This window comes from Meleagris gallopavo, chromosome 7 (assembly GCF_000146605.3).
Source record: "Meleagris gallopavo isolate NT-WF06-2002-E0010 breed Aviagen turkey brand Nicholas breeding stock chromosome 7, Turkey_5.1, whole genome shotgun sequence".
NCBI lineage: Eukaryota > Metazoa > Chordata > Aves > Galliformes > Phasianidae > Meleagris > Meleagris gallopavo.
In genome coordinates, this window is record NC_015017.2 from 29186203 (window position 1) to 29213409 (window position 27207).

The 27207-nt window shown below is 48.0% G+C and overlaps 1 protein-coding gene across 6 annotated transcripts in view; it reads left to right on the forward strand.

Annotated features, from left to right (window-relative positions):
* Nucleotides 1–1072: 1072 nt before the first annotated feature.
* FMNL2 (formin like 2) overlaps nucleotides 1073–27207 on the forward strand; it is a 35714-nt gene continuing 9579 nt past the window's right edge. For 4 of the 6 annotated variants that reach the window (XM_010713965.3, XM_010713967.3, XM_010713964.2 and 1 more), the window contains exons 1-14: nucleotides 1073–1208; nucleotides 2293–2369; nucleotides 3809–3902; nucleotides 13537–13611; nucleotides 17273–17383; nucleotides 17592–17741; nucleotides 18770–18871; nucleotides 19838–20153; nucleotides 20533–20730; nucleotides 24273–24397; nucleotides 24848–25050; nucleotides 25880–26114; nucleotides 26866–26934; nucleotides 27090–27170. In XM_010713965.3, the coding sequence (XP_010712267.1) occupies nucleotides 1179–1208; nucleotides 2293–2369; nucleotides 3809–3902; nucleotides 13537–13611; nucleotides 17273–17383; nucleotides 17592–17741; nucleotides 18770–18871; nucleotides 19838–20153; nucleotides 20533–20730; nucleotides 24273–24397; nucleotides 24848–25050; nucleotides 25880–26114; nucleotides 26866–26934; nucleotides 27090–27170 (1866 nt within the window). In that variant the 5' untranslated portion in view covers nucleotides 1073–1178. Of the gene's footprint in view, nucleotides 1209–2292; nucleotides 2370–3808; nucleotides 3903–6081; nucleotides 6106–13425; nucleotides 13446–13536; nucleotides 13612–17272; nucleotides 17384–17591; nucleotides 17742–18769; nucleotides 18872–19837; nucleotides 20154–20532; nucleotides 20731–24272; nucleotides 24398–24847; nucleotides 25051–25879; nucleotides 26115–26865; nucleotides 26935–27089; nucleotides 27171–27207 lie in introns of those variants that run through there. The other 2 variants (XM_010713968.3, XM_010713970.3) reach the window with 2 other exon arrangements.

Here is a 27207-nt window from a genome sequence, read left to right on the forward strand (position 1 = left end):
GGGGGGGGGGGTTAGGTTTGGCCATGGGGATCCTAGAGAGCTTTTCCAGCCTTAATAGTTCTAAGATTGCTGTGGTTGTTGCCCAGGCTGCAGAGTGGCACTGGTGGGATGAAGCTGCAGTTGTCTGAAGTAGCCTTGGCTTTTCCAGTATTTACTGTACCAGTCAAGTTTCATCTGCAAATTTCTTTTGTGTAACAAATGCCAGAATTTGCAGAGCTCTCAGCTGCACATGCGTCATGCTGCTTTCCCTTCTGCCTGCCTTTCAGCAGAATTTTATGCTTGCTTCCTCGCCTTTCAGTTCGGAGTGTGACAATTTGCAGTGTGTCGGCGCCTTGCCCCTCTGCTGGGCTGCAGCTGGGGACATGCAGGACCAGCCTCAGGCTCTGTCACTTCGTTCTCACCTCTCTCTTACATAGGAGTAAGTTAGGATTAAAAATTTGCTGCTTATTCAGTGCTGTGCACGGCTGTGAGAATATACATGTATTTCATATGGCAGCCTGTCTCCTTGTCTCCAATTTCCTGTGCTCAGCTCACAAAGCATGGTTTTCCTTAAAGAAAATAAGCAGCATCTTGGGAAGAGCTGAAATGTGGGTTTCATTTACTATGCCATAGAAGCAGCAGATTGAAAGATTTCCCTTTGTTTTATTCCATGTACTTATTGAATTGAACTCAAGGTTGATTTACCAGCTAGGGGTTACAATTAGGATAATTAATGCCTCTGTTTGGGGACAGTTCCTAAAGGCTGGATTTCCTCAGTTTGGAGAGCTTTCGGGAAGCTCAGCTGCAGAACAGAAGAGAGGCACAATTCTTCAACAAAATGCACCAGAAATTAATACATTTGCTGATGCCTACAAACGTTCAGTTTCATTAAAAGCCTGTGCAGTTGCTTGTATGGGTCAGTGTGCACCAGCAGAGCACAGCTGGAAACACAGAGCCCATCTCTGTCGGGATGCTCTGCACTTCCCTGCTGTCTGCTGCTTGGATTTTCCACACAACTGGGAAATGTGTGCATTTAAGCCAGTAGAAGAACATTCCTCTTCCTTTCTTCCTCCCACCTAAGAATAGCCCTGTGACTGACGGAGGCCGTTTCTGTTTGCAGGTACAATACTTTGCCAAGCCGAAGAACTCTAAAAAATTCCAGACTAGTGAGTAAGAAAGACGACGTTCACGTCTGCATCATGTGTTTACGTGCCATCATGAACTACCAGGTACTGCCCTTTTCGTTCTTCTGGTTGCTGGGGGGAAAGCTTAGCTGCACATGATACAGGTGAAACTGATGTGAAGGATGAAATTCTTATTGTCAGACAGCATAGCTGGGAGCTGCCTGGCACAGTCCTTGTGCACCCGCACGGTTGGCACACGTGAGGACACAGATAAGAGCACACGCATGCTCCTGTTTGCAGTGCTGGGCTCTGTTGGCACTAACCATTAGACATGCACCTGCACAATAACTGCCTTCAGAATTTAGCATTAACCTGGAGGAAATAGGAGGATTTTTGAAGTGTTCTCGTTAGACATTCTTGGGAAAGAGAAGATTTCACTTTGCTGCATGTCGATTGCGAGGCTGTTGTGATAACAATCAAAGAATAAACTGCATCAAACTAATCGTGTTTCCACCAGTTTCTTCTCTACTTGGAGGCGTGCTGTGGTCACATGGCATGCCCAGGTAGCTTCTGAGATGCTGGATTTCTTGCTAAACCAGTAACAACTAACAGTTACGTGCTTCGAGGAAAGCCTGGCATGAGTTGTGTGGTCTTACAGGAGGTTTCTGGCACTGCTGCACGGGAGCTCTGACAGAGCTCCCTACCTCTGATGGGAAGGTGGCAAGCAACAGTGCAGTTGTGGTAATAACCCGTGCTGTGTTTTCCAAAGCAGTTCCTTCCTTTGGTTTTGGAAGCAGACCCAGCAGGACTCACGCAGTAGCTCCATGCAGCAGTTGCTCCGGGGCAACATGCATGTTATAGAAGTGATCTTGGCAGCTGAGCTGCACATCCCCTGTTAGAGAGGGAATTGCACTCTTGGCTGTCGGCGTTAACAGTGTTGGGGAAGGAAGGGCAGAGGGGCTGGCAGTGGGGTGGGATCAGCCCTGAGACCCTTTTGTGTGTGCAGGCCGAGCGCTTTGGGCACGGTGGTGACAGGGGAGTGATGGGCATGGTGTGAGATAGGAATGTGCTGAGTGCGTCTTGGTGATCTCAACAGCCAGATCCGGTCAGACACGGGTAATTTGTTGGGATTTAAAACTAATCATTTCAGTTTCAGAGCAGAAACGATGTTTTCCTCTTCTCTTTTCAGTATGGATTCAATATGGTCATGTCACACCCGCATGCCGTTAACGAAATTGCACTAAGCCTGAACAACAAGAATCCCAGGTAGGCTGTGCTTGCCGTTAGAGAGTTTAAGAAGCAGATAAGTGAAGAGTAGAAGGATTTTCATGGATTTATGTACAAAGTGTAGCGAAAATCAGCCTTTGCTCTGACTCAGATTCAGTTTGTGTTACAGTGCAGTTAGATGGGCGATTGCTGTTTGGTTCCGTTGGTCTCAGAAGCTGCTGACTCTGCAGCTCTGCCTTTGCTGCTCAAGTTCAACTGCTGCTGCAGTGCAGAGGAGACCCTGCTGATCAGGAGCAGCTTTGCATGGGATTTTCCTGAAGAAACTAAATTTTCCAGGTGATTAAGGGATAAATGATGCCAGCACAGCAGTGTCCTGTCCCATCCCTGCCCCATCACAGATGCAGCAGGGGAGTGGGTGCTGCACCTGGCTCTGAGACCCGGGCATCCTCCTGGCATCTCTGTAGCTCACAGCCCTTAGAGGATGTTGCCAGTGGGCCATAGGGAGAGCTCCACAAGCCTGTCTGAAAGAGCTTGGGTTTTCTTCTTGTGGCAGGACAAAAAAACGGATGAGTAAGAATTGAAAGTGATCCGTGTAAAATTTCCTGGGGAAGTGAACATTTTATCTGGTTTCCAAAGATAACCTTGACACTTTGAAAGCCAAAAGGTATTTGTTTTTCTGCAACATCTGGTTTAATGCTCAAGCATGAGACTAATTTCATGTGTGTCTGCATGGTTTCAGTATCTGCTCCCAGCTCATCTGGCTGTAAGATCCCATTGGTGCTTTTGCCTTACGTGAACTCTGTAAGAGAGAACTGGGGATTATTTATGTCAGAGCTATACCAAGTGTTGCATGCTTTTCTTTCAGCAATCAGTTGTATCCTCCCCTCCCTGATACACTGTTTTAGCTGTCAGTCAGCACCCAGATTTCAGATACTGGAGGGGGAGGTGTGCTAAGGCACCCTGCCTTCACTTCAGCAAACCACGTCTTGCATTTTTTGTGGCTGTGAGTAACACAACTTGTCACAGAGAATAACTGAGATGTGCATCAGGGCAGTGCACATAGAACTAAAAGCCCTGGCCACAGAGGGGCTGAGGCATGGGCTGCTCCTGGCAGCGACGCGTTGCCCCCTGTGCCTCCCCCTGAGGGTTTGTGCAGGAGAGCTCCCACAGTGCCAGCTGCCAGGCTGATGCAGACACCATTGGTTTGCTTGGATTTCCTCAACTACAATTTGTGATGTAAATTTGTGCATCTTTTGGGAAGTATTAAAATGGGGGAGAGTTGCACGATCCTGGGAGGCTCAAACTACCCTGGATCAGATGCTGCTCAGCATTCTGTGTCCTGCAGGTTTGCTTGTCTCAAGAGGCTGAACCACTGGATGCAAAGTACTTCTCCCGGTGCCTGCACAGCACTTTGCAAACAGGTAGAAGGTATTCCTCACCAGCTTGTCACTGACTGCTTTGGCTTGCTTTCTTTGCAGGACAAAGGCCCTTGTCCTAGAGCTCCTGGCTGCTGTTTGTCTCGTCAGAGGAGGGCATGAAATCATTTTGTCTGCATTTGATAACTTCAAGGAGGTAGGTGTTCGGCTTTGTCAGAATTTCGTGTGTGTGTCTCTAGTTCTCCTAGCTCTCAGCTAGAGCTTTCACATCCAACTCCATTTCTTAGACTAAGGGTTTTCCATAAGCTGCAGATTTTCCATGCATAGGCAGCAGCGGTGTCAGTGCCATCGTTTTCTGCACTGTTGTGTTCTAGAGCTGTAATCCCAGCAGGGTGAATCCTGTCTGTGAGTTGCTCCCTTTCCCTTTGGCCAGTTGAGCTGTGTCCCTGAAGGGAAAAAGTAATGGAGATTTGGAGAGCTTTACTGCAGGTCTAACTCCGAATGTGTTTGTATGCTTTTAGGTGAAATAACTGGAATTGCTGTGTAGATCCTTCATTTTCAGGGCTGTTTACACAAGCCTTTGAGAAGCAAAATTCCTGGTTTTGTTATCAGTAATAATTTTTATTTGTAAGGAAATGCAGAAATCAAGTTTCTGTACCCCTGTCTGCTGAGATTAACACAAGCATTCTGGTGCAAAACTGTCCTTTGTGTCTGCATACATCCAAGTGTATCACGTTTGCATACAGTGATTAATGGGACTTGGGAAGGTTGTATTCAGAATTACTGGTGTGGGAATGCAGCCCAAACAAGCTGCGGTCCCAGTTGTTGTGAATATTGGGTATAGGTGTGGATTTATTATCAAAGGGAAATGAATCTAGTCTTACCAGCTCAAAAATGGTTAAACTTGATGAGTCCAGGCTGGACTGTGTATGAACATGCAGCAGGTATTTCCTTATAGCTGCTGCTGCCATAGGTGGTTGGTGCAGATGATCAACAAGCCAAGTTGTTTCTTTTTTTCCCCTTCTTTTAATGTTTTGGGAGTTGCTTCTGGTGGAGAGATACCAATCTCTGTTTTACAGCTGCTGTGTTTGCCCAGCACATGTCCCCACTGTAGCTGTGGTGTTGGGGGGATTGGCAGCACATGGAGATGGAGCGGAGTCATCACCAGGGTGTGCTGGGCTGCAGCCTCAGCTTGGTGGGACCTGCCCAGCAGGGAGGGTGAAAATAAGGCGTTCAGTTTCCAATGGGAAAAGGTCTGCAGGGCTGGAGCTTGGAGTTATAGTTTGTTCCTCCTTTGGTTTATCCAGTGGCAGACTTGGGCAGAAATTCTTACGTAGCCCCATCAGCTTGTCTTCCAGTATTGCTCTGTTCTGTTGCTGCTGGTGCCTGGTTGGGCTGTTGGTTGTGGAGCTGCTGGATGGAGCAGGAGAAGCAGCTGTGCAAGGAGGGGAATTCCACCTTTCCAGTTTCCTCCTTCAGCTCTTCTGCTGTTTACCCAATTGTTCTGCTTATTCTCACTGTGTGCTGATGTTTTCCAATTTCCTCCTGGGCAGCCTTCAGTATTAGTTTCAAGCATGTTTTAAATTCATTCCCGTGGCACTGGGATGTGGTCAGTGTGCACAGTGGGGGTGGGATGGCACTTGGACTTGGTGATCCTACGGGTCTTTTCCAGCCTTCATGATTCTGTAGCTGGAATACTAAGGACCTCCGAGCAGCCTAGGCTGGAGGTTGTGTTTGCAGGTTTCCATAAGCCTGTGTTGCAGTGTGCCTTGCCTCCTTCATCCCAGCCACTGGGATTGTCAGAAGGATCTCTGCCACCCTATCTCCTTGCCATGAAATAACTTCAAAGGAAGCCAAACTCCTGTCTCATGCTCACCCTGCAATAAAGTCAAGAGGAAAACAGGATACTTCAGACCAAATTCAACTCTCATTTGCATCAGGGTGAACATCAAATATTTCATTAGGCTTTGAGCTTTGCAGTGATGTAAATGAGAACAGAATTTGGTTCTCAGGGTTTGACTGAGCTGGGAAACCACAGCTGATCTGAGTCTCGTTGAGGACTCATTTTGAAAATGGCTTTTCCTTTGAAAATGATTTGATGGGGCCAGGTTTTTTCTGTCTGGGGTCAGGATGTTCACATGGGTGGTTTTACTTCAGGTGTCTCTTGAAAGGGATTCACTTACTTGAACTGAAACCCTCAGTTCTGGTGTGCAGGGACCCAGCTCTGCACGCCGCCCAACGCTCTCTTTCCAGTAAATAATTGGGATAATGTTGGAAGGGTCCCTTCTGGAAATGGAAGCACGTGGTTATCTTGGAGCCGCCAGGAGTGTGTGACAACCTAGGAGCTCGAGGGGGTATTTGGTACAGAAGATCTCAATGGGGAAAAAGGCTGAACTGTTGTAAGTAATGGGAAATGGGATCCGGGTGGGAAAGAGTCGTTTGGGGCAGAAGAGGTGGGAGCTGGGTGATGCTCAGCTCAATTCTGCTGCCTTTTTGGGAATGGTGAGGAGTCCTGTGTTACACATGGCCTATGGTGGGGGCCAGGGCCAGTCCTGTGCCCTGCTGTGTCTGTGAGCTCCTGGCCCCGTGCTGGTGCTCCCTGCAGCCCCTCCTCCCAGCACTGAAGCATAACTCCGTCTGCGTGGCTGTGGCAGCTTGGGCTGCCTGAGCTATTCAGCCCTGCCACCACCCCTGCATTTACCCACTTGCAACTGGGCTTCCTTAGCAATATTCCTGGGTCCTTTGTGCTTGTTTCCATGGATTTGTGAGAACTGGCTACACCATTTTATCCGAGTTGCCTGGGATTTGTGTCAGAGGATGAGCAAATGCACTTCAGCAGAATGCCTGGGGGAACATGAGGAGAGTTAGCCTCAGGATGGCTTTGCAGGAGCTGTGGGTCACAGAGAAGATGCTGAGAGCCTGAGCCCCATTTAAACTGAAGTGGGCTGAATGCACTGTTGGAAAACAAGATATATTTTCTAGTGCTTATTCAGAGGAGTTAACTCATTTTAATAGTGTGAGTGCACATGTGGTCATACAGAGAACACAGCTGCTGTCTCTTACTGCTGGCTTTGCTTTGCTGTTACATCACTACTTGCTGCCCTGCCTGGATGGTGTGGGGCCGTGTGGCTGTGGGCATTGGGTGCTTCATTGTCCTGATGTGCCTGCAGTGGCCAGCAGGAGCTGTGGGAGCCTCGTGGTGCTCATATGCAGCCCCTCATCACCTCTGCTTGCTGCACACAGGCACAGCTTCGTGCACCACATGTCAGATCTGGGGTGCAGAGAAGGCAGCATCCCAAAGCTGTCCAGCTGTGTGTTCTTTCCCTGACGTTTTGCCATCGTCAAAATGCCTTTCTTTCCACTGCTGCCTTCTCGAGGAAGGATGCTGTCTTTTGATGAGATTGTACAACTTGAGAATGTCATTTAATCTTCGGTGCCATGGAGCAGATTCTGCTGAAGCACCTCTATGCAGAGAGTAGATTGCATAGGAAACATCTGGCCGCAGTTGGAGCTTGCTGGAAGATGAAGGTTACACCGAGCTGGGAATCACAGAACCATAGAGTCTTTGAGGCTGGAAAAGAGCTCTAAAATCTCCAAGCCCAGGTCACTCCATCACCACTATGCCCACTAAGCCATGTCCCTAAGGACAGGAGAGTATCCAACCTGCAGTTCCCATGTTCTGCAGTGAGGTGCAGGTGCCCATCTCCCATTCAGACAGCACTTCCACACCCAGGGGCTGTGGCTGGGGCAGCCTGCATCCTGCCAGGCCTCCATCCAGGGGGTGTGAAGTGAGTGTGGGAATGTGTGGCACTTCATGCAGGGATCCGAGAGGGCTTCTCCAGCCTTTTTGTTTCTATGATGCTATGATCTGCATATATCTGTGTATATGCCAGTGGATATATATGCACACCTCTGACTATTGGGTTAGCTTTAGGACCTTGTGCTTACAGAGAAATCTGGGTATGAAAACTGCTAAGAGCATCCAGAAATAGAACTAACAAAACATTCTCATTAAATGAAACTTACATTCTCAGGCTCAACGATCCTTAAAAGCTGTTCTCCTATGTATTGTGGCTTTTCTTCCAAATCTTTTTTCAGCATTTCTAATTAGCTGTCTTATTTGTATGCTTTGTAACTCTTTTACTAAAGGTGCGGTACCCAGTAAAGGAATGACTTGAGGTTGGTGGCCCTGCCTGTGTCAGGAGGGTTGGAGATTCGTGATCCTTGAGGTCCTTCCAACCCTGGTCATTCTGTGATTCTGTGACTTCAATACATTTACAGATGTGATGAGAAAAATCCCAGTCCAACAGCTCTGATGAGATTGCGTAATGGAAAGGGTTACAAAGAAATTGTGGGTTTTTTTTGTTGTTGTTTGCAAATACAAATTCCATTTTTGTGAAGATCTGAAAGTGACATTTTTTGCACAGCACTCTGAATTGCATTTTGTGAAGCAGAATCTTCCATCCTTACTCAGCTTTTCATTAATCTCCATTTTAAATACAGAACGTACTTTAATAACAAGTAAGCGTTTCTGAGGAAGGACCAGAGGTCTCTACCACTCTTCTGTTTCTCCCTTTGCAGTAGGCATAGTGGTAGTTCTAGAATGGATCCAACCCGAGGAGGAAGAAGAGTTGTCTGCGATGTGCTGACACAGAAGGGGCAGCCTGAGCAGTCCTCACTTCCTGCAGGAAGCACTGCCTGCTTTGGCTTTAATCCAGCAAAGCAGCTGAATTGATTATTATGTAAGCATTTACCAAAATAATTGCATTTGGAAAGGTGAGGGTGTGCTTGTGTGCTTCTCCTTATGGGAAATAATTTTAGTCCATCAAAATAGAACAGAAGTGCTTTTCCTAAGATGGATTGTATTTCTCACGAGACCCCTCATTTTGCTGCAAGACGAGAGAAAATGCCAAAAAGACACTTGGAATTCAGATAATCCAGAAAGCTTTAGGGCAGCTCTTCCTTTGGTGGTTGTCCAACATCTGGACTCTGCCGTGTGCTCTGCAGAGAATCGGCGTCGTTCCTTGGGGAGCCTGGGATCAGAAAGGAGCAGCTCCAGGATGCCTTCTCGTTTAACATCACTTTGATTGACTTGTGCAGTACCTGACAGGTGAGAAGAACTCGCACTGTCTGCTGGTGGCTCTGTGTGCATGCCATGGCAGGTGTGAGTGGCTGAGCCGTGGGCTGAGGCATGGCACAGCAGCGTTGTTTGCCTCCCTGTAGTCACTCCGGCCAAGTGAGAGCACGTTGTTCAGCCCTAACTTTTCACAGTACCTAATTCAGAGTCACATTTCCCTTTTAGAATAATGACTGACAGCAGTGAAAGCAGCAGTTCTGAATTATTCTTCCTGGCCATTGTAATAGCTCAGCGTGAGAAGAAACAGTTTGCAAGTGCTGGAAAATGTAAATACATTTGTTGTCTTTTCCCTCCCAGCAGTATTTTGAGAGCCTTAACCCTGCTGGTAGAGAAGCACGAGGTATTTTAACCTAGTAAGCATTAACAACTGTTTGCTTAACCAGTAACTTAGGAGAAAATTGCTTTGTTGTTCTTCAGCACGCTGCAGAAATATCAGCAGCATCAGTCAAAACAAAGTGTCCTGTGAGCACTGCCTGCCTGCGGAGGGGCTGCTGCCCACAGAGGGCTGTTGTGGGGCAGAGAAAGCAGGCATTGTGCTGCTGGGACAAAGCAGTGCAGGCAGGAGGAAAGGTTTACAAAGGCTCTGGGAATTTTGGGGCTGCATATCCATCAGGCTGTTCTTAACACCGTGTCCAGCATGGGCTGTGTGCTGCGCTGTGTGTGTTTGCAGTGGGATGGGGCTGCTCTCAGAAGCTGGGGAAGGAGGAGGGAGCAGCTTGAAGTGACCCTGGGCAGCACGTGGGTAGGTGGCTGTTCTATAACAGAAAATGTCCTGTAGCACTAAGCCCCTGCTAAAGGTTATGTGCTTTAAATCCCTCGGAGGATTGTTTTCTCTGGCTCAAAGTCCTTTGCTGTGTCACACCATACTCACCTCAGGTGTAAATGCAGACAGAATGATTTCATTTTCTGTATGGACTTGATGCTGCCAGCTGGGTGAAGGGATAGAGTCCTTCCTCAGCAGGCTTGGTGATGGTATGGTGCTGGGAGGAGTGGCTGACACACCAGAGGGCCGTGCTGCCATTCAGCGAGACCTGGACGGGTGGAGAGGAACCTGGTGAGGTTCAGCAAGAGCCAGGGTGGGTTGTGCATCTGAAAAGGAACAGCCACACACATCAGTAGGGGTACCAGACTGAGCTGCTGGAAAGGAGCTCTGCAGAGAAGGACCTGGATGTCCTGGTGGCCAGCAGGCTGCCTGTGAGCCAGCAGTGTGCTAACTGCAACAGGGAAAGTTCCGTACAAACATGAGGATAAACTTCTTCACCTTATGGTGGCAGAGCCCTGGCACAGCTGCCCAGAGAGGTGAGGATTCTCCTCCTTCTCTGGAGATATTTGTACCCACCTGGACAGTGTATGCAGCTGCTGTAGGGAGCTGCTGTGGGCTTGGGCTCAGGGAGCTCCAGAGGTCCCTTCCAACCCCCACAGCTCTGAGATTCTCTGCTCAGCAGAGCAGTGGTGCTTTGTGCCTTAGGTAGCAGTCGGGACAGGAGGATGAGGTGCTCCCAGCAGCCTGGCTTTCACTCTCTGACACCACACAGAAAGCAGTGCCCTGTTTTCAGAATAACCCAGCTGCCTTTCTGGAGCTTTTTAGCAGTGGGGCCATGTGAGTGGGAGCACTGCGAGGGCTGGTGGGTTGAACTTTGCTCTTGGGTGGTCTTGGGGTGAACAGTGCGACCTGAAAGCATTGCCTGGTGGTATAGGTATAATTGCCACTGCAGTTTTCATAACTGATCCTATTTGCTTCCTCATAGGATCGCATTGTGCCTCCGTAATGGATCTGAGCGGGGCGTACCTCGTTAGTGCTCGGAGCCCTTCCCAGGACAGGACCCTTCGTGGGTGGTTTCCCATAAAGCCACATTGTTCTTCCAGAATGACGTGGGCTTGATGCAACCTAAAAGGATTTTTTTGCAACCTAAGTGGAGACAGAGATTTTTTATAGCTGTGGTAGCCCGTTTAATCTTTCTTCTTACATAGAATAATGCTAATAAAAGAAAGATCAGTCTTTCTTAGTCCCAGCCATACTTTCAGTGCAAATGACAGACCTTGGAAATGTATTCAAATAGAAATGGCAACATATGGTTTCATGCGGTGGGATTTGATTTCAGCATTCATCTTGGATTTGGGCCAATCTTCAGGCTGGAGGCTTCATCTACAGTTTCACTCCCTTTAATCTTCCAGGATAAATTATATCATTTCATGAAAGTCAGCTCGCTGTCTCCTGAAGCGCACATGTTCCCAGCTCTGACTCATCTGATGATGGTGTGAGATAGCTGCCAGCAGCCTCCAAAAGCTGCAGGTTGCTGCTGCTCCTCCTATTGCTGTCAGCTGCCCCCAGGCAGGGCTGCTGGAGCCCGGGGTGGCAGCGGGCTGCTGGGCTTGGGGCTGCTGCTTGCTCCATCGTTGAATTCCTCAGCCCTGAATGGCTCAGACTTGTTTGTGTCAGCTCTTCTCACCCACGTGCAACCGTTCACATTAGTTTTCCCAGAAATCAGTCCTGGCTTTTACTGTTGAGTGATCACGTGTGCCGTTGTTAGGTTCCTTCCATTGCACAGGAAGGACCTTTTTTTTGTCAGTTGCATTTTTTCTGAGTTGGGTACAAGAGAGGGACGGTTGTTTTGAGCTCAAGCTTGAGATGAGCCTTTTTGTTCTTCTCTTGTATCAGCTCTGACTGCTTTGTGGGGATGGGAGGGTACAGGGAGCATAGGAAAGCCTTGCAGTTGGTTGGACTGAAGTGCAGCATTCAGCTGTGCTGTATCAGGAAGTAAATGGCTTGGGCACCAATGCAGGGGTGAGTGCAGCTGAGCAGCCTATGGGGCAGCTCAGGGAGAGGGTTCTCTGGGTTCAGTTGGAGCAGGGGCTGGAGCAGGCCCAGGGTACGCTTCCAAAGTCGAACTGCACTGTGGGAGCTGCTGCCTTTGATGCTTGCAGAGCATCTGGGCTCCCCAGGCTCTGCCAGCTCCCGGTTTTCTCTTCAGCTTTTCCTAGTGGAAGCCTCCTTGCAGCCCTGAGCTCAGCACTTGGCCAACAAGGGCATTTTTTTCAGAGGGTGCATGCTTTGTAAAGTGTGCTTATTCTGCCTTCTGAGTTTTTAGGGTTTAGCTGGAAGCACACTGCGTTTCTAACTACCGTGTTTGTGAGTGTCTGAGCGCACCCTGCGTACAGGTGCCTGTGTGTTGCTGGGCCTGCACAGGGCCCACGTGTGCAGGCTGTGGGTTGAGGCCACGAATATTGATGGTGTGTTATTGAGTGGTTCATTGGAACTGCTGTCACCGACCTCTGATGGAGATCCCCTGGCAGAATTCCCACTGATGTCAGGTACTGACCACATATAACTGGGTTATTATTCAGCTAGGAAAATTTTGCATTGGAATGACAGAAGATGTGTGATTTACACTGGAAGTAGATTTTATTCAGCCATAACAGACAGCAGAACATGTAGAGGGATATCACCCAGCAGCCCACTGCATGAGGTGCTTTGCAGATGTAATGTTCAGCTCCATTCAGCTTCCAATAAAGACTGTGCAAGAACTCCCCCTGAGCTCAGGCCTTTGTCTCTGTGGGGATGCACAGTGCAAGGCAGATGGAGTTGAAAAGAGAAATCTAATGGGGAGATGGTAATAATACTGCTTACTTTGTAAAGAGTTTGCTTTTGGGGAATGAGTAGAAACCTGCACTGGGGATTTGGTTGCACCGTAGGAGGTGCTGTGGAAATCCTTGCTCCAGAGAGTTCAGCTTCTAAAGAAGTACCTGTGGCTGCCACCAGTCCTTCCTTACCTTCCACTGGGTCATTTCACAGGAATACTGCACGATGAGCTGCTCCTAAGGGAAGCAGTAGCTGGTGTTCTCAGCTGGGAAGCGAGGAGCTGTGGCAGTAGCTGACTGGAGCTACTACCGCTGTTGGAAGTGGCTGGCTTCCTCGTGCCATCATCACGGTGACGGGGTTTGTGTTTGCCTGGTGGGAACACCCAGCACTCCCCAGATGTTTGGCTGATACCTGGGTAGGAAAGGAAGTTCCCAGGAGTTTGCTCTTCGCACAAAAGGAGGGCAGCAGTGCCTTCTCACCCTCCCATTGGCTTTTCAGCTTATTTGGTGCTTTGTGATGCTGTTGTGAATGACTGCAAGTCACCCATCTGCTGAGAAAACTAGGGCCGAACCGAGAGGCTCTGGGAAGTAATAAGATTTAAGCAATATCCAGAGACCTGCTTTATCTTAGATCTGATTTCTCTCTCAAGTTGGATGTGCTTCCTACCACCAGGCCTGTGTTAGGCTCTGTAATTCTGACCAGCTGATCGTTACGCTGATGTACTTTGCTCCTCATTTAGCCTGTGATAGCTTTCCTTTTTCCTCTCTGTAATCTGGTCTTCTTCCTAATTACATTACATTGCAATGGAGAACCAGTTCTGAACCATAAGGAGGCCGAGGCTTCCTGTGGCACAGCCTGCTGGAGCTGCTGTGTACGTTTGTGCCAGCAGTGCATTACATTTTTAGGGGAAAGAAAGGTAGGCAGAGACCTTTATATAAATTGCAGCACAGGTGTTGAGCTGTGATACCTCAGCTGGATTCGTCACAAAGAATATTTTTAACAGAGAAAACCTGCCCAGAGAGGTACTAAGCAAGCACAGGGGCTGCCCTTAAATGTTCTTAATGTTCTCTCTTGCAAGCTTAGTTTAACAAACAGATGGGGATTCTTTTGTAGGTGTGTGGAGAGAAACAGCGCTTTGAGAAGCTGATGGAGCACTTCCGAAACGAGGACAACAACATAGACTTCATGGTGAGCACTCCTTTCCTTATCTGTGGACTTTGGCTTTGGTGCTGGCTCTGTGTGCTGCTGCTGTCACGTGCAGCATTCAGATGGATGTGGCTTCTGACCCTTGGCCTGAAATTATTGCAGTACCGTTTTTTAACATGCCAAACTGCGTTGTATAACTCACGCTTTAGCTTCAGTTTAATTACCTCCAAGAAATGCCATAGAGAGGTTAATGGGAAAGAAGCTTTTGGCTGTGTGTACTGTTTCGATGTGGCAGAATAGCAGCATCTGCAGTATCAAGAAGCATATTCTGTACGTGTGCCAACATCCTCAAAATCACAGACAGGGAAGTGTGGGAGAGACTCATTGCAGCTGTCTGTCCTTATCTGGGGGTAAATATAGCAGTAGTTTTCACCACTTTGGTTCCTCATTGTGCATGTGCATGATTATTCACCAAGTTCACTTCCCTGGAGCACAGCAGAAAACAGCAAGAGAGGAAGGCCTTACTGGCACCTACAGATGACAGTGCCAACTTGCACATGGCAAACATGTGAAAGGCAGAGGGTTGGGACAGTGAGGACAAGCTAGCTGGTTACATATTTGATACCAGAAATACTTTTGTGTCCGTTTCTTCAAGTCTGTGGCAAGTGAGTGGTCATGCTGATCAGAACTTCCATTTTTAATTACAGAACAGATGCAGCTCAGGTACGGTCAGTGCACTGCTCATTATTATGACATGATCCCATTTGGAGGTGAGGGAAGAGCAGAAGGGTTTCCCACCTGGTGACATTCACTGTTCTGTTGTCTCTGTTAAGCGTGCATGACACTTCATACTGCTCAGGTGCAGGCTTTTTGTTACAGACATCTTTCTGCCAGCAATTAGGTGTAAAATCATCTGGTGTGGTGCCTCCTATGGGTCATGAAGATGTGGGTGACTTGCAGCCCCAATGGGCAAAGCCAGGCTTGCACCGTGGGAGGATGGCAAAATGAAAAGAGCAAGATAGGATGACCTTTTTTACTCACAGTCCAAAAAAAAATCTATGTGACAGAGATCTCTGCAATTGTACTAAAGTTAGCAAGCTGCTCTCAGTGACTCTGTGATATGTTACATTGGTTTTGTTCCTTATTATTGCAGCCCCAGTAAGGACATGTTGCTAGTCACAGTGTTGGTTGAGTATTCTCAGATGTATATTTAGTTAGCCTGCAATTTAGCAGAAGGATTTGTCTGTCCCCAAAGCCCGACTCAGTCGTTTCTCCCATGCTGACAGGGGAGGTATTTGGGAGCAGGAGAGCAGTGCAGCTTAGTGCAGGCCAGAAGCAAGACAGTGGCAGCAGCCTGCAGCTTGCTACCTTGGCCAGTGTTATTAAAGAATATCCCTCAGCATCCCTCACCTTTAGTTAAGATGAGAAGTGGTGTGGTGATAATGATGGAGTAGGGAGTGTGAGCATGAGCCCAGTGAGCCGTGAGTATCCAGCATCCATCTGGGCATTCTGTTTCATCTTAGGAAAACTCCCTGGTCCTCTCAGGCTGTCGGTTGAAGGTAGTGATGAATTGTTCAAAAAAGGATAAATACTTTTTTTTTTTTAAAACTTGCCCACATACTTATAAAGCCTGCATCTTTGTGTTGCTTATACCAACCGAGGGCTTGAATGTCTGGCAAGGCTAAAGCTCGAAGAGGGAGCTCATGACAAATGATTTGGCAGGCCTGCTCGTTCCTGTCACCATCTGGCCCTGATGCACTCCACATGCTGCTGTGGGCAGCACCCGAGGTGTGCTCCTGGGGGGTGAGCAGGGGCTGTGGGGCTGTGAGGAGCCATGCTGGGGCTCCTATCCACCCCTCTGCCGTGCTGCACTGCGGGGCTGCACCGCTTGCCAGGGTTGTACTAAGGCAGCAATCCTTCCTTTCTGCAGGATGGAATCAAACAGGTCCTGGAGCCAAATCTCCAGGATGTAATGTGAAAGCTTGAGTAATTCAAGTAGTTGCAAGGGCTGAACGCAAACAGAGCTATTCCTGCAGGAGCTGGCTTTCAGGCTGCCCTAGATGGAGGAGACGAAAGCTGTCTGTGAAGTTGGAGCTGAAAGGGGTTGCAGTTAATTGCATTGATCTGATGGAAGGAAAGAGAAACAAAAAGGCAGAAGTATTTTAGGGAAGGTTCCTGTTGTTGACATTGACATACTTCATTTTAAAAGCAACTTTCTTAGATTAATTTTTTTGACTTGATAAATTCCTTAGTTGTATATGTAAGGATCTGAGAAAGGAAATGAGACTTTGGCCCCAGTGCTGCAAGAGCCAAAGCAAGTATAACAAGAGCACTTTTGAAATACAGGAACTTGGCAGTGGGTGATTTGACAGGACAGCAGCGTTCAGCTGGCCAAGGCCAGCTCCAGCACCAGGAGGAACCAGAGCTCCCCAGGGGAGCTGGAAAGAGTCTTCTGCTGTGCACAGACTCAGAAGCTAATGGCATGAGCAGCATAGTTTGTGTAAGAGGCAGGGACGTGCTGAGGGACAGGAGGAAGACGTCACAGGGCTTGTTGCGTCCATACGGTCCCTGATGAACCCAAGCTAGCTCAGGCTGGGAGGAGCACTGTGGGCATCCCAGCCACACCTGCCGTCAAAGGCTGCTGGGCAGCAGACACCTCCCCAGGAGTTTATTCTCTAGCTGAGAAGTATCTCAATAACTGTTGAGAGGTTGGTGTTACTTCTGTCTCTGCATCTACAGTGGTTGGGTTCTGCCCTGCTCAGACCCACCAAGAATGAGGCAGATTTCTTCTTCTTGCAGATTGGAGGCGGTCATCGGAGAGGTGAAGGAGTGTTGGGGATGTGCAGAGAGGGATTTAGCTGTGCCTTACATTCCTCAGTGAGGCAAACCTTTGTGGGGCTTCAGGCACGATTCCTGCCCTTCTGCAGGTACCTCACCCTGCTGTCCGAGGGGCTCTGGCTCCCTTTACTTGAGAGCCTTGACTTGCCTGCACTGTGCTGGGATGCAAACCACAGTTTTAAAAGTATGTTTTCTACAAATAACAAAGCACCTTTTATGAAGTCTTTGCAAGCCTGAACCCAACACTGGTGGGGTAGAAAGCTGCAGAATAGCAAACAGCAGTTTTCCTTGGCAGTAGCCATAGCAAAATGCAGTCCCTAGCAGTGCTGGCTGGCCCAGGGGAACTGGCATCCCTTTGGGCTCCAGTGCGTGGGATTGGGAGCTTTTGGAGAGGTCCAGAGGAAGCCGTGAAGGTGATGAAATGGCTGGAGCTCCTTTCCTATGAAGACAGACTGAAGGAGCTGGGCTTATTTGACCTGGAAAAGAGAAGGCTGTGGTTAGACTTCATTACAGCCTTCCAGTATTATATAAAGGGAGTTTATAAACATGAGTGTTATCAACAGGTAGATAGCGATAGGACAAGGGGGGATGGTTTTAAGCTAAAGAAGGAAGATTTAGGTTGGATATCAGGGAGATGTTCTTTACTGAGAGCGTGGTGAGGTGCTGGAACAGCTGCCCAGAGAGGGGGTGGGTCCCGTCCCCGGTGGTGTTTAAGGCCAGGTTGGATGGAACCCTGGGCAGGGCCCTAGTGCTTGGGCAGGGGGTTGGATCTTGATGGTCCTTGAGGTCCCTTCCAGCCCAAGCCATCCTATGATTCTGTGACTCAGGGCCGTGACGTGCTGATGTGTGGTGGCTCCTCTTGCAGGTGGCTTGCATGCAGTTCATCAACATCGTTGTGCACTCAGTGGAGGACATGAACTTCCGGGTCCACCTGCAGTACGAATTTACAAAGCTGGGCCTGGATGAGTATTTGGACGTGAGTATGAGCGGGTTCCACGTGTGGTCTTTGGAAATGACTGCTTTTCATGTATGATCTCAGCTAATGCTGAAATGTGGAGTGTGTTCCTGAATGATGGAGGTGGCCAAACTCCCACTGCTCTCCCTCCCCTTTGCACTGTGGGCAGTTCTGGTGCTTCAGGCTGCTGCTGGTGCTGAGTGACACCTTTTTGTTTTTGGCTATACAGAAACTGAAACACACAGAGAGTGACAAACTGCAGGTGCAAATTCAAGCATATCTGGATAACGTTTTTGACGTGGGAGCATTACTGGAGGATGCTGAAACCAAGAATGCAGCCTTGGAAAGAGTTGAAGAACTGGAAGAAAACATTTCCCACGTTAGTACAAAACTGAAGTCACCTTTCCCTGTGGAGTGGTGCACAGCCTGCTCTTCGTGTGTGCTGCAGTATTGCCCTTCTCTTTGGGGAGGTGGATGTGCAGGTGTAGCTACATAGAATCTCTGGGGTGAGGAGTGTTCAGGAAAGCCTGTGGACTACTGTGCTTTCTTTATGGGTGATGATCAGGTATTTGGCAAATGAAGGAGGTCTCGTGCAGGTAAACTTCCTGGGTGTTTCCCTGCTGTGTTTTGAACCTCATGTGGTGCATGTTTGTGTTAATGGGTGCACCACTTGCTTCAAAGATTTGTTCGTAAGGTATTTATTGACCTGATGAGAAAATGACTTTTTTTGCCTTTTAATTAATTTCCTGTTTCACTCAGTCCCCAGGTTGCTGTAAAGTACTAGAATGGCCTTAATGTGGGGCTCACCATACGATTTGTATGTCAAGGGACAGTTTGGTCTGGGCTGTGCAGCACATGAACATTGTGGCTTTCAAATCCCAGGGGTTTTGGGAGCCTGCAAAAGATACTAATAAATTAGAAGACCACAGGGAAAAAAATAACAACATGCAAATTCTCTTTCATTCATTGCTTATTAAATTAGTTCTGTTGCAAGAAGACATATTTATAGATGTTACCACTTCAGCACCTATTGACTTTGCAACAGTGCCATTGTAGTATTGTGTGTTTTGGATCAAGCTTCAGTGTTTTTCTAAATAATTGCATTTGAAGTTCTTTATTATAGGGTAGGCTCTCTTAACTAGACAGGGTCATGAGTGCAGTCCAGCCAGGTTGCCTGCTAGTCATAGCTGAAGGGTAATGCTCATCATCACGGGATCCTGCAGCTGGGCCCTTAGTGCCACCTTCCTCCACGCACACACAGGAACCCTTTCTCTTTCAAAAGAAAAACTTCAGGATTTAGTGGATATCAATAGTTTACCACATACCACTGCTCCAACAAGTGTTGGTGACGTTTTGTTTGAGAAAGATGTTGTTACTTATACAATCTGTTTCTCTATTCTATGATAGTTATCTGAAAAACTCCAAGATACGGAAAATGAAGCCATGGCAAAGATTGTGGAACTGGAAAAACAGCTTATGCAGAGAAACAAAGAACTGGATGTGATTCGGGTAAGCGTGATGGGAAAACTCTGGCTGGATGCCACGTTTCAGGGGAGGGATCTGGTGTGCATTTTGTGTCTGGGAGGCAGTGGCTGTTTTAATGGGCTGAGCAATTTCTGCTAGCTTTCTAATTTTGAACATAGCCCAGATTCCAAGTAGAACATCTTGTCTGTACTCTCAAAGATGGGCATTTAACTCGCTGAATATGCCAGCAAATCAGTGAACCAGAAGAGTACATCGTATTGCTCAGGTCTGTAGTGTTTATGGTTGAGTTTTGCACATGTGGTTGGCTTTGGAGAGGAGTTCAGGGTGGAACTGGAATCTTCCAGACTTAGTTTGCAAAGCATCTAGCACAACCTGCTTTCTGTGTACAATCCAGACATTATTTCTTAGTATGCTATTTTAACAACAAAGATTACTAACGTAACTAACATTAACTAACCTCAGCCTAAATGTTGACCCACGGTGTGACTGGTATCTAGGCTTTCTTCTGAATGTCTGCCTTGGCTACTTGCAGCTTCAGTCTGGAGCAGATCAGGAGCTCTGTTCCTACTTCCCTTTATGGGTCAACATCTGCTCATAGGCAGAGCAACCAGCAAGGCATCCGATACTCTGTGTTAGAGGAAAAATCGAGGTAGCATACTAATTCTATATATTTCAGATTAACATAAGAAATGGAGACATTATAAAAGTAAAACAAATAGCAATCAGAATTTCTGTGTCCCCAGGTGTTGATATCTGGTGAGATTTCTCACAGGGCTCAGTGCTGCACACAGCCTTAATGCTGGCGTGGGAAAAACATAAAACAAGTTCTTCCTTACCCATGAAGATGTATGGTTTGCATGAAAATGCCTTGTTAGATAATGCCTGGCACAGTCTGTGCACAGTCTGGTGTCAGGCTGCCTTCTGTTTCTGGTGCTGGTATTTTGTTTTGTGAATACAAATGCAAATCACTCGTTTCTGTGGCCTTTGCAGGAAATCTACAAGGATGCAAATAGCCAGGTTCACACCTTGAGAAAAATGGTGAAGGAAAAAGAGGAAGCCATCCAGCGACAGTCGACACTGGAGAAAAAGATTCATGAACTGGAGAAGCAGGGGACCATTAAGATCCAGAAGAAAGGCGATGGTGACATCTCCATCCTTCCTGTTGCTCTGGCCTCTGGGATGGTGCCGGCGGGGGCAGAGGCTGCAGCTGGCACGTGTGTCACACCGGCTGCTGGAGCTGCAACTTCTGTACCACTGCCACCACCTCCACCACCATTACCAGCCTTAGCAACAGCATCTGAGGCAGGTAAGGAGCGTCGTGTCCCCCAGCCACAAGCTGGCTGTGATCTGGAGGTGGTTTGTTATTCTGGGGTCAGTCAGGGTGGCCTTATGCTGAAAAAACACCATCAGTTGTTGTTACGAGGTGGCAGACCGTGTTTGTCCGATCCATTTCTGAGCTCTTAATTAGGCATTGGAAAGTCCTAACTTCCCTTGTGAGGGTGGTTTCCTCCCGCGTTTGTACGCTGAGGTAATTTGGTGAAGGGTCCAACAAATATTTGGGCTGGTAGAGAGGAGCAGTAGGGACAGGGAGGGTAGTGGGCCCCGCTGGGAGTTGTTCTGCATCTGCTTGTGCCACGTTGGTTCCTGTTCACTTCAGTACCCCTTCTGTCCTCTCCTTTCCACAGTGCAAAATGGCCCCGTGACAGTGCCAGTGCCACCTCCGCCTCCACCGCCGCCTCCACCGCCGCCCCCAGCGCCGCCGCTGCCAGGTCCTGCCTTGGACACGACTCCTGCTGCCCCTCTGCCCCCGCCGCCCCCACCATCAGCACCCCCCCTGCCTGGCACCGCCTCTCCCACCGTGGTTTTCAACTCAGGACTTGCAGGTAAAGCACCCGTGTGTCTGCCGGGCACGTGGAGTGTTGCCTGGGGGGGACAGGATGCAGAGGTGGGAATTCTTTTCTCTTAGTCCCCAGGGTAATGCTCGTCATCTCTATCTGGTGTTATACTTAGAAGGGTTTGCGAAAGGAAAGATGATTTATCAATTAAACAGATTTGGTTTGATCTGTAGGAGAGAGCTTCTTCAGTGAAACTGAAGCTGCTGCCAGAAATATTTTTCTAACGTGATCATTTTTGGCTTTAAGTGAGCAAAAGCGCAGAGCTTCGTGGTTTTGATTTCTTCCCAGTGCACGACGGAGAAAAATCTGTGCAGAAGAATAGCAAACTTTTTGTAATGTTTTGGAAGGAAGGAAAATTTCCTGACCGTCTTTAATCATGTTTTTATGTACTCTCTATCCTATGCCAAGCATCCCATGCAGCAAATGGCTGTTAATTGGTATCACACTCCTTCCCCTCCAGGAAATCTCGAGAGCACATTATGATTTCAGAAAGAAAGACTGAGGAGCCTTTACTCTCCCCAATGGGCTTTGCAGAGCAGTCCAATGGTTCTGCAGCATGCAGAGCTCATTGGCACCATGGCTGGGGCAGCAAAACGGAAAGCTGGCAGGCAGATGTGCCCTTCTGCCAGCAGTTTGCTGTGCTGATGGGCTGGGAGGGATCCACGGAGGGGGTGGCATCAACATATCTCTGGTCAGAGCTGTTCTGCCTTGCTGCTTTTCATCCCAAAGCTGCTGGCTTGATTTTTGTTGTGTCCTTTACCATGTGCCGTGGGGAGAGGATTCATAGAGCAGTTTACAATGCCCCTCTGGTTTCTGCTGCCAGCTTTGCACCTGGACTGAGATGCTGGGACAAATATGTCAGACTGCAGAATGTTTAAAACCCAACTGAGTGTCCAGGAGGTTCCCCAGTTATGTATGCAGAGGCTGATGGCAGGGGGTGTTTGATGTGGCTATGGTAGAGGTGGGACATGTCCACAGGCAGGCAGGGTGGGCGTTTTGTAGTGGATTAGAACTGAAAGGGAAAATGAAAGTGCCTTTTCTTGATAAACCAGTTACATAGCAAGTAATGTTTCTCAGGGCAGGACCCTTCTGGGCTGGGGGGAAATGGGTGCAGCGATAAATCCTGCTGTTCTGACCACTGCTAACATATTTTTCTCCATTCTTTCTGCTTCCTGGTAAGACGGGCCGATCAAGCTCTTCTGTAGGTTGCTTTCTGCTAAGTATTTCACTACCTTCTCCCCTTCCCTCTGTCCTGCTTTGCTGTGCCCTGTGTGTGCCCGTGACTGTCTGTGTCAGTCCAGGAGGTGGTGGGAGGGCCGAGGCGGGTGCAGAGGGGTTGCTGGACACAAGGCACGTGTTAGCTTTGGGTTTGCTGCCAGCCAGCAGGATTTGGCCTTCCCAGGCCCCGATCCAGCAAAGCACTTCAGCACGTAATTAAGATGTGGCTTCTTTTGGGCTGCCCTCCAGCCACGACCGCGTCCCCACTGCGCTGCCCTGAGCAGTGCAGTTCTTGAGGACATCACCTTGCCAGCTGACAGCATGTCTTGGGAAGGGAGAAGATTTTGAAGGAAGAGATTTTGAAGGCATTTTGTTCAGCTGCACGAGGGAACTGTCCTGAAATAACCTGGGAGCAGTTACTAATCTATTCTAATGTAATGCATGAGACGAAGATGTGTTTTTCATGGGTATTTTAGCTTGGAAAGAAAGTCTTTTATTTTGGGAATTACTTAGGATTAAATACATTCATTGTACACAGTGTAAAACCATTTGGTTTAGATGAGCAGAAGTTGATGGTGTGTTCATGTCTTCCAGTTGGACAAATGTATTTCTCAAAGTATTCAGATTTTCAAGCTGTTACTCACGGACATTTGTTTGAGCAAATTCTCTAGCTGGGAATTTATTCTTTGCAGCATCCTTGCAAAAGGATCATGACTTGGAATGTACACGGACACACGACTTGACTGTTGCTTTGGAAGTGGTAGGACAAAGCAAGAGTGGTGTTTTCAGCATTCACCTGGTTCCGGTGCACAACAAGAGGCTGTGCCCTGAAACTGGTGATCTGTCATGGCAAAAACATGCAGCATCAGTAGGGGAAAGTAAAATAGTTATTTGCTCAAGTGCTTTGCAAACTGGGAAAGCGTCTTCTGAAATCAAGGAGAAAATAATCTAGCATCTCTATGTAGCATCAAATAGTTAGCAGGATGCCCCTGCCATGGCTGCAGGGTAGGCAGCAGTCAGGACTTCCTTGGAGCAAGCACTGAATTGAACTGAGTCAAACACAACCTGTCCCCACCTTGGGGAGATGTGAACCTGCTGTGGGGTGCAGGGAGCCCAGAGCTGGATGGGAGGGTTGGGACATGAGCTTGGTGCTGCTCACCCTGCCTGGCCCTGCTCACAGGGAAGGGGCTCTTTTCTCCAGCACTGGAGATGAAGGACTGGGGCTTCTGTTTCTTTGCAGTTTGGAAAGAAATGGTTTCTTTAGTAAAATTTTGGAGTGCCACATTCATCAATCACTGTAATGAAGATCCTGAATTTGCAGCAACTTACAGCCATGTGTTTTCATCAGCATACAAAGAACTGAGCACTGAATTAACAGAAATGTTCATGTGCCCTCCAGATCTGTTAGGAATAGGAATGAAGTTGTTTTCTTTGCTCCTATGTTACTTTTTGTACTCCTTTCACTGATGAATGAGAGTAGTTTCTTTAGCTTTTCTATGTGGGTTACTGAGACACTAATTCTGCATGACCTGAAAAGATGAAACCCATTATTTAGACTGTGTGAAAGCTCATGTGTGCTGCAACCCCTCCGTTTTGGCTTTAAAAGACAGCCCTGACCCCTCTGAAAGAGCACTGCCCCATTGCAGCAGTGGAACCTTGGGAAAGGAGCTTTTTTCCTTCTTGTCACCTGTTCTGGGTTGAATTTTGTGATGCACCTACTGCCAGTGACACATCCTCCCTCCACCTCAGTGGTGGAGGTGTCTCCTCAGTTGGCAGCTTTAGCTGTTGCTGAGGGCTGAGGCCACTATGCCTTCACTGATGTGGATGGTGCTGCTTGCTGTGCTGCTGTTAGCAGCTGGGTTTGGGCTGCGTGTGCTCAAGCAGCCCTACACTGCACGGCCATGCACCAGCTCGTGCCAAGGTGGGCTCTGCAGCCAGCAGGACAGGGTTAAATTTGGCTGCTCCATCCGTTTTCTTTAGTGTTTAAAAATAGCATGGGCTTTTAAGCAGCCCAGACAACGTGGGGCAATAAAAGTAATAACACATTTCCTTTTGTGTAGTTTTCACAGCCTCTGGCGTTCAGTCCCATTCTGCAGACGCTGGCCCTGAAGCAGCCAGAGGGTTGGATAAAAGCCTCTCTGCACTGCCTGCCTGTCAAGGCAGCAGGATCTTTTCAGGCTTCTCAGGGTGATCATTTACCAGTTCTTCCTCCAGTGCTGGAACACCAGCTCTATAGAGATCACGGTCTGGGCACGTGGGGTGTTTTTCAGCTGCTGGGGAGCTGATCTTTTCCTTTCCCCTGGTGTCTTTAGCTGTGAAAATCAAGAAGCCAATCAAGACCAAGTTCCGTATGCCAGTGTTCAACTGGGTGGCCCTCAAACCCAACCAGATCAACGGGACAGTCTTCAATGAAATAGACGACGAAAGGATCCTGGAGGTACGAGCAGCGCTCGCTGCCTCCCGCCCCCCGTGTCTGTCCACAGCTCAATATTGGCCTTTGCAGAGATATATTCTGGCCAACAGCTAGGGGTAGGGCTGGTGTGTGACACTGTACCAGGGAAAGAGGCCTGTAGCAGCCCAGAGCAGGGCTGAGCACTCAGGTGCTGTGTGGTCCCTGTGCTATGAGGTAGATGCACGTGGCTGGATAAAGTCTGAGTGCTGACATGAACATTTGCCTGAACTTCTGAACATGCACAGGGCTGTTGGGGCTGGAGGCCAGGTTACTGACTCAGGAGCTCGTGTTTACTACGCTGTGCAACCCCTGGCTGAAGTTCTCTGCTGTAGCCACAGCGGCCACAGGGTCTTACTGCTGTTCTGGTACGATGCTGGGCAGTGTGGGATTTAATACTTGCCGTGGGAGGGATAAATCACTTTCTTTCCTTTTTAGGATTTAAATGTGGATGAATTTGAAGAAATATTCAAAACAAAAGCCCAAGGTCCGGCCATTGATCTTACATCAAGCAAGCAAAAAATAACTCAGAAAGGATCGAACAAAGTCACATTACTGGATGCAAACAGGGCCAAAAATCTTGCCATCACTTTAAGGAAAGCTGGAAAGACAGCAGATGAAATATGCAAAGCTATTCACGTGTAAGTAAAACACTTGTCAGCAAAGAAATCATATTCAAGATTTACTGTGGTTTTTGGTAAGTGGAATGGCTTTGAATTGGCAGTTGATGTAAATGTTTTTGCATCTGGAAAAAATCCATCAGTAAGGATGGAACCAATCTGAATTCCCACAAATCGGATTCCCTTGTACTACATTATGTTAACTTGCAGTTTTGTGTTGCTCTATCACTATATGGGCTTAACAAATTAACACATATTTTATTAAATAAGCTAATTCATGTTCATCCACAGTATGCCATTGCATACTGAACTTTTCATTTGATTTAGATGGTATTTTTTGTTCTAATGAGCACTCCAAAGGCAGAGTACCAACCCTTGCAGCTTGCTCCACAAAGCACAAGTTGAGTCCAAGTGCACTCGAAGCATTTTGCATGCAGTGAGGTTTATGTAATCGCCCCACGCAGTGCCAAACCCAAATGTGATACAGGTGTGTCCAAGCATAACTGCAGCATAGGATCCTGCCATGCACCATCCTGCAGGGTACGGACCCGGCCTTCCAGCTCAGCTCCTTCTTTGGAAACAGAATCAAGGTGCCAAGCAGCATTCACACCAGCATTTGTGTCCTTGCTGTCTCTGCGCAGTAAGCAGGTTAACATCTTTATGTGCAGACAGCTTCATGGGCAGGATTGTGCCACAGCTGTGGGACACCCCCAGGGATGGTGACCCCCCCACTCCCTGAGCAACCTGTGCCAGTGCCCGACTGCTCTTTGGAGAGGGAATCATTCCTGTTATCCAAACTGAGCCTCCCCTGGCACAACATGAAGCCATCACCTCTCGTCCTATCGCATAGGTTTGACCTGAAAACGCTGCCCGTGGATTTTGTTGAGTGCCTCATGAGGTTCCTGCCCACCGAGAACGAGGTGAAGGTGCTGCGGCTCTACGAGCGGGAGAGGAAACCCATCGAGAACCTGTCTGATGAAGATCGGTTCATGATGCAGTTCAGCAAGATCGAGAGGCTGATGCAGAAGATGACCATCATGGCATTCATAGGCAACTTTGCTGAAAGCATCCAGATGCTGACCCCGGTGAGTGGCAGACAGCCCTGGAGGTGCGTTAGCTGTGGGGAAATGGTGTCTGGGTGTGGGACACCGTTTCCCCGTGTGTGGGGAACGTGGGAGCTGCTCACTGTGGTGCAAGTCAGGCTTGTAGGGCACAGTGCAGCCAGGTGCTGGCGTGGGGCTGCCAGTGCAGGTTGTAGAGATGTTAATTTTCCTTACACAGTGATGGTTTGAGTGGCATGGAGTCATTCTGAGCTCTCACAGAGGCAGAATGAAAAACAACTGCATGAATGAAGAAGTGCTTTTCTAGGTATATTTTCATCTAACAGTGACTCAGAGATCCCAGGCACTGTTTCTATGGCAGCTTCTACCCTGTGCTGCTCCACATCATACTATTTCTCTACCCTGTACAAGTTTAAAACCAGTTTAAATGAAAATCTGCTTGTCTGTGCCATCAGGGAAAATTACTTTCAGTGCTGGTCTGAGGGCTCTTTGAAGTATGTCCCATGCATCTTTCACAGTCATAAGGACTGAAATATAAATACAGTTTTCCTCAACCACATCTGAGTGTTAGAAATCTGCAGTGCAAATTAATTTTTTGAAATCCTGACATGCCAGGGCAGGATAGCATTCATGCTGGGATGCACTTAATGGATTGAAAACATTGTTGTTGTTTTGTTTTTTGTTTTTTGTTTTTTCCTAAGAGTGGAAGTGTTTTGAATTTAATTTTACTTTCAGTTTGTGCATTAACCAAAATTCTCCCTGTGTTTACTTGCAGCAACTTCACGCCATTATAGCTGCATCTGTCTCAATAAAGTCGTCTCAAAAGCTTAAGAAAATACTGGAGGTACGTCTGACTTTGGCTGTGCTCAACCACTCACCAGTGCATCCCCTTCTGTGTACTGAAAGTGCATGTGGATGCTTGTGTACAGACTCACAGAGGTTTCTGAACCATTGTGCATTCGCCCTGAAAATTCCCTCTCTGCTCTGTTTTGCTGGCAGATAATCCTGGCTCTCGGTAACTACATGAACAGCAGTAAGCGAGGAGCAGTGTATGGATTTAAGCTACAGAGTCTAGACCTGGTGAGTAAACCAGAGGCAACGAGGGGACATGAGCTGA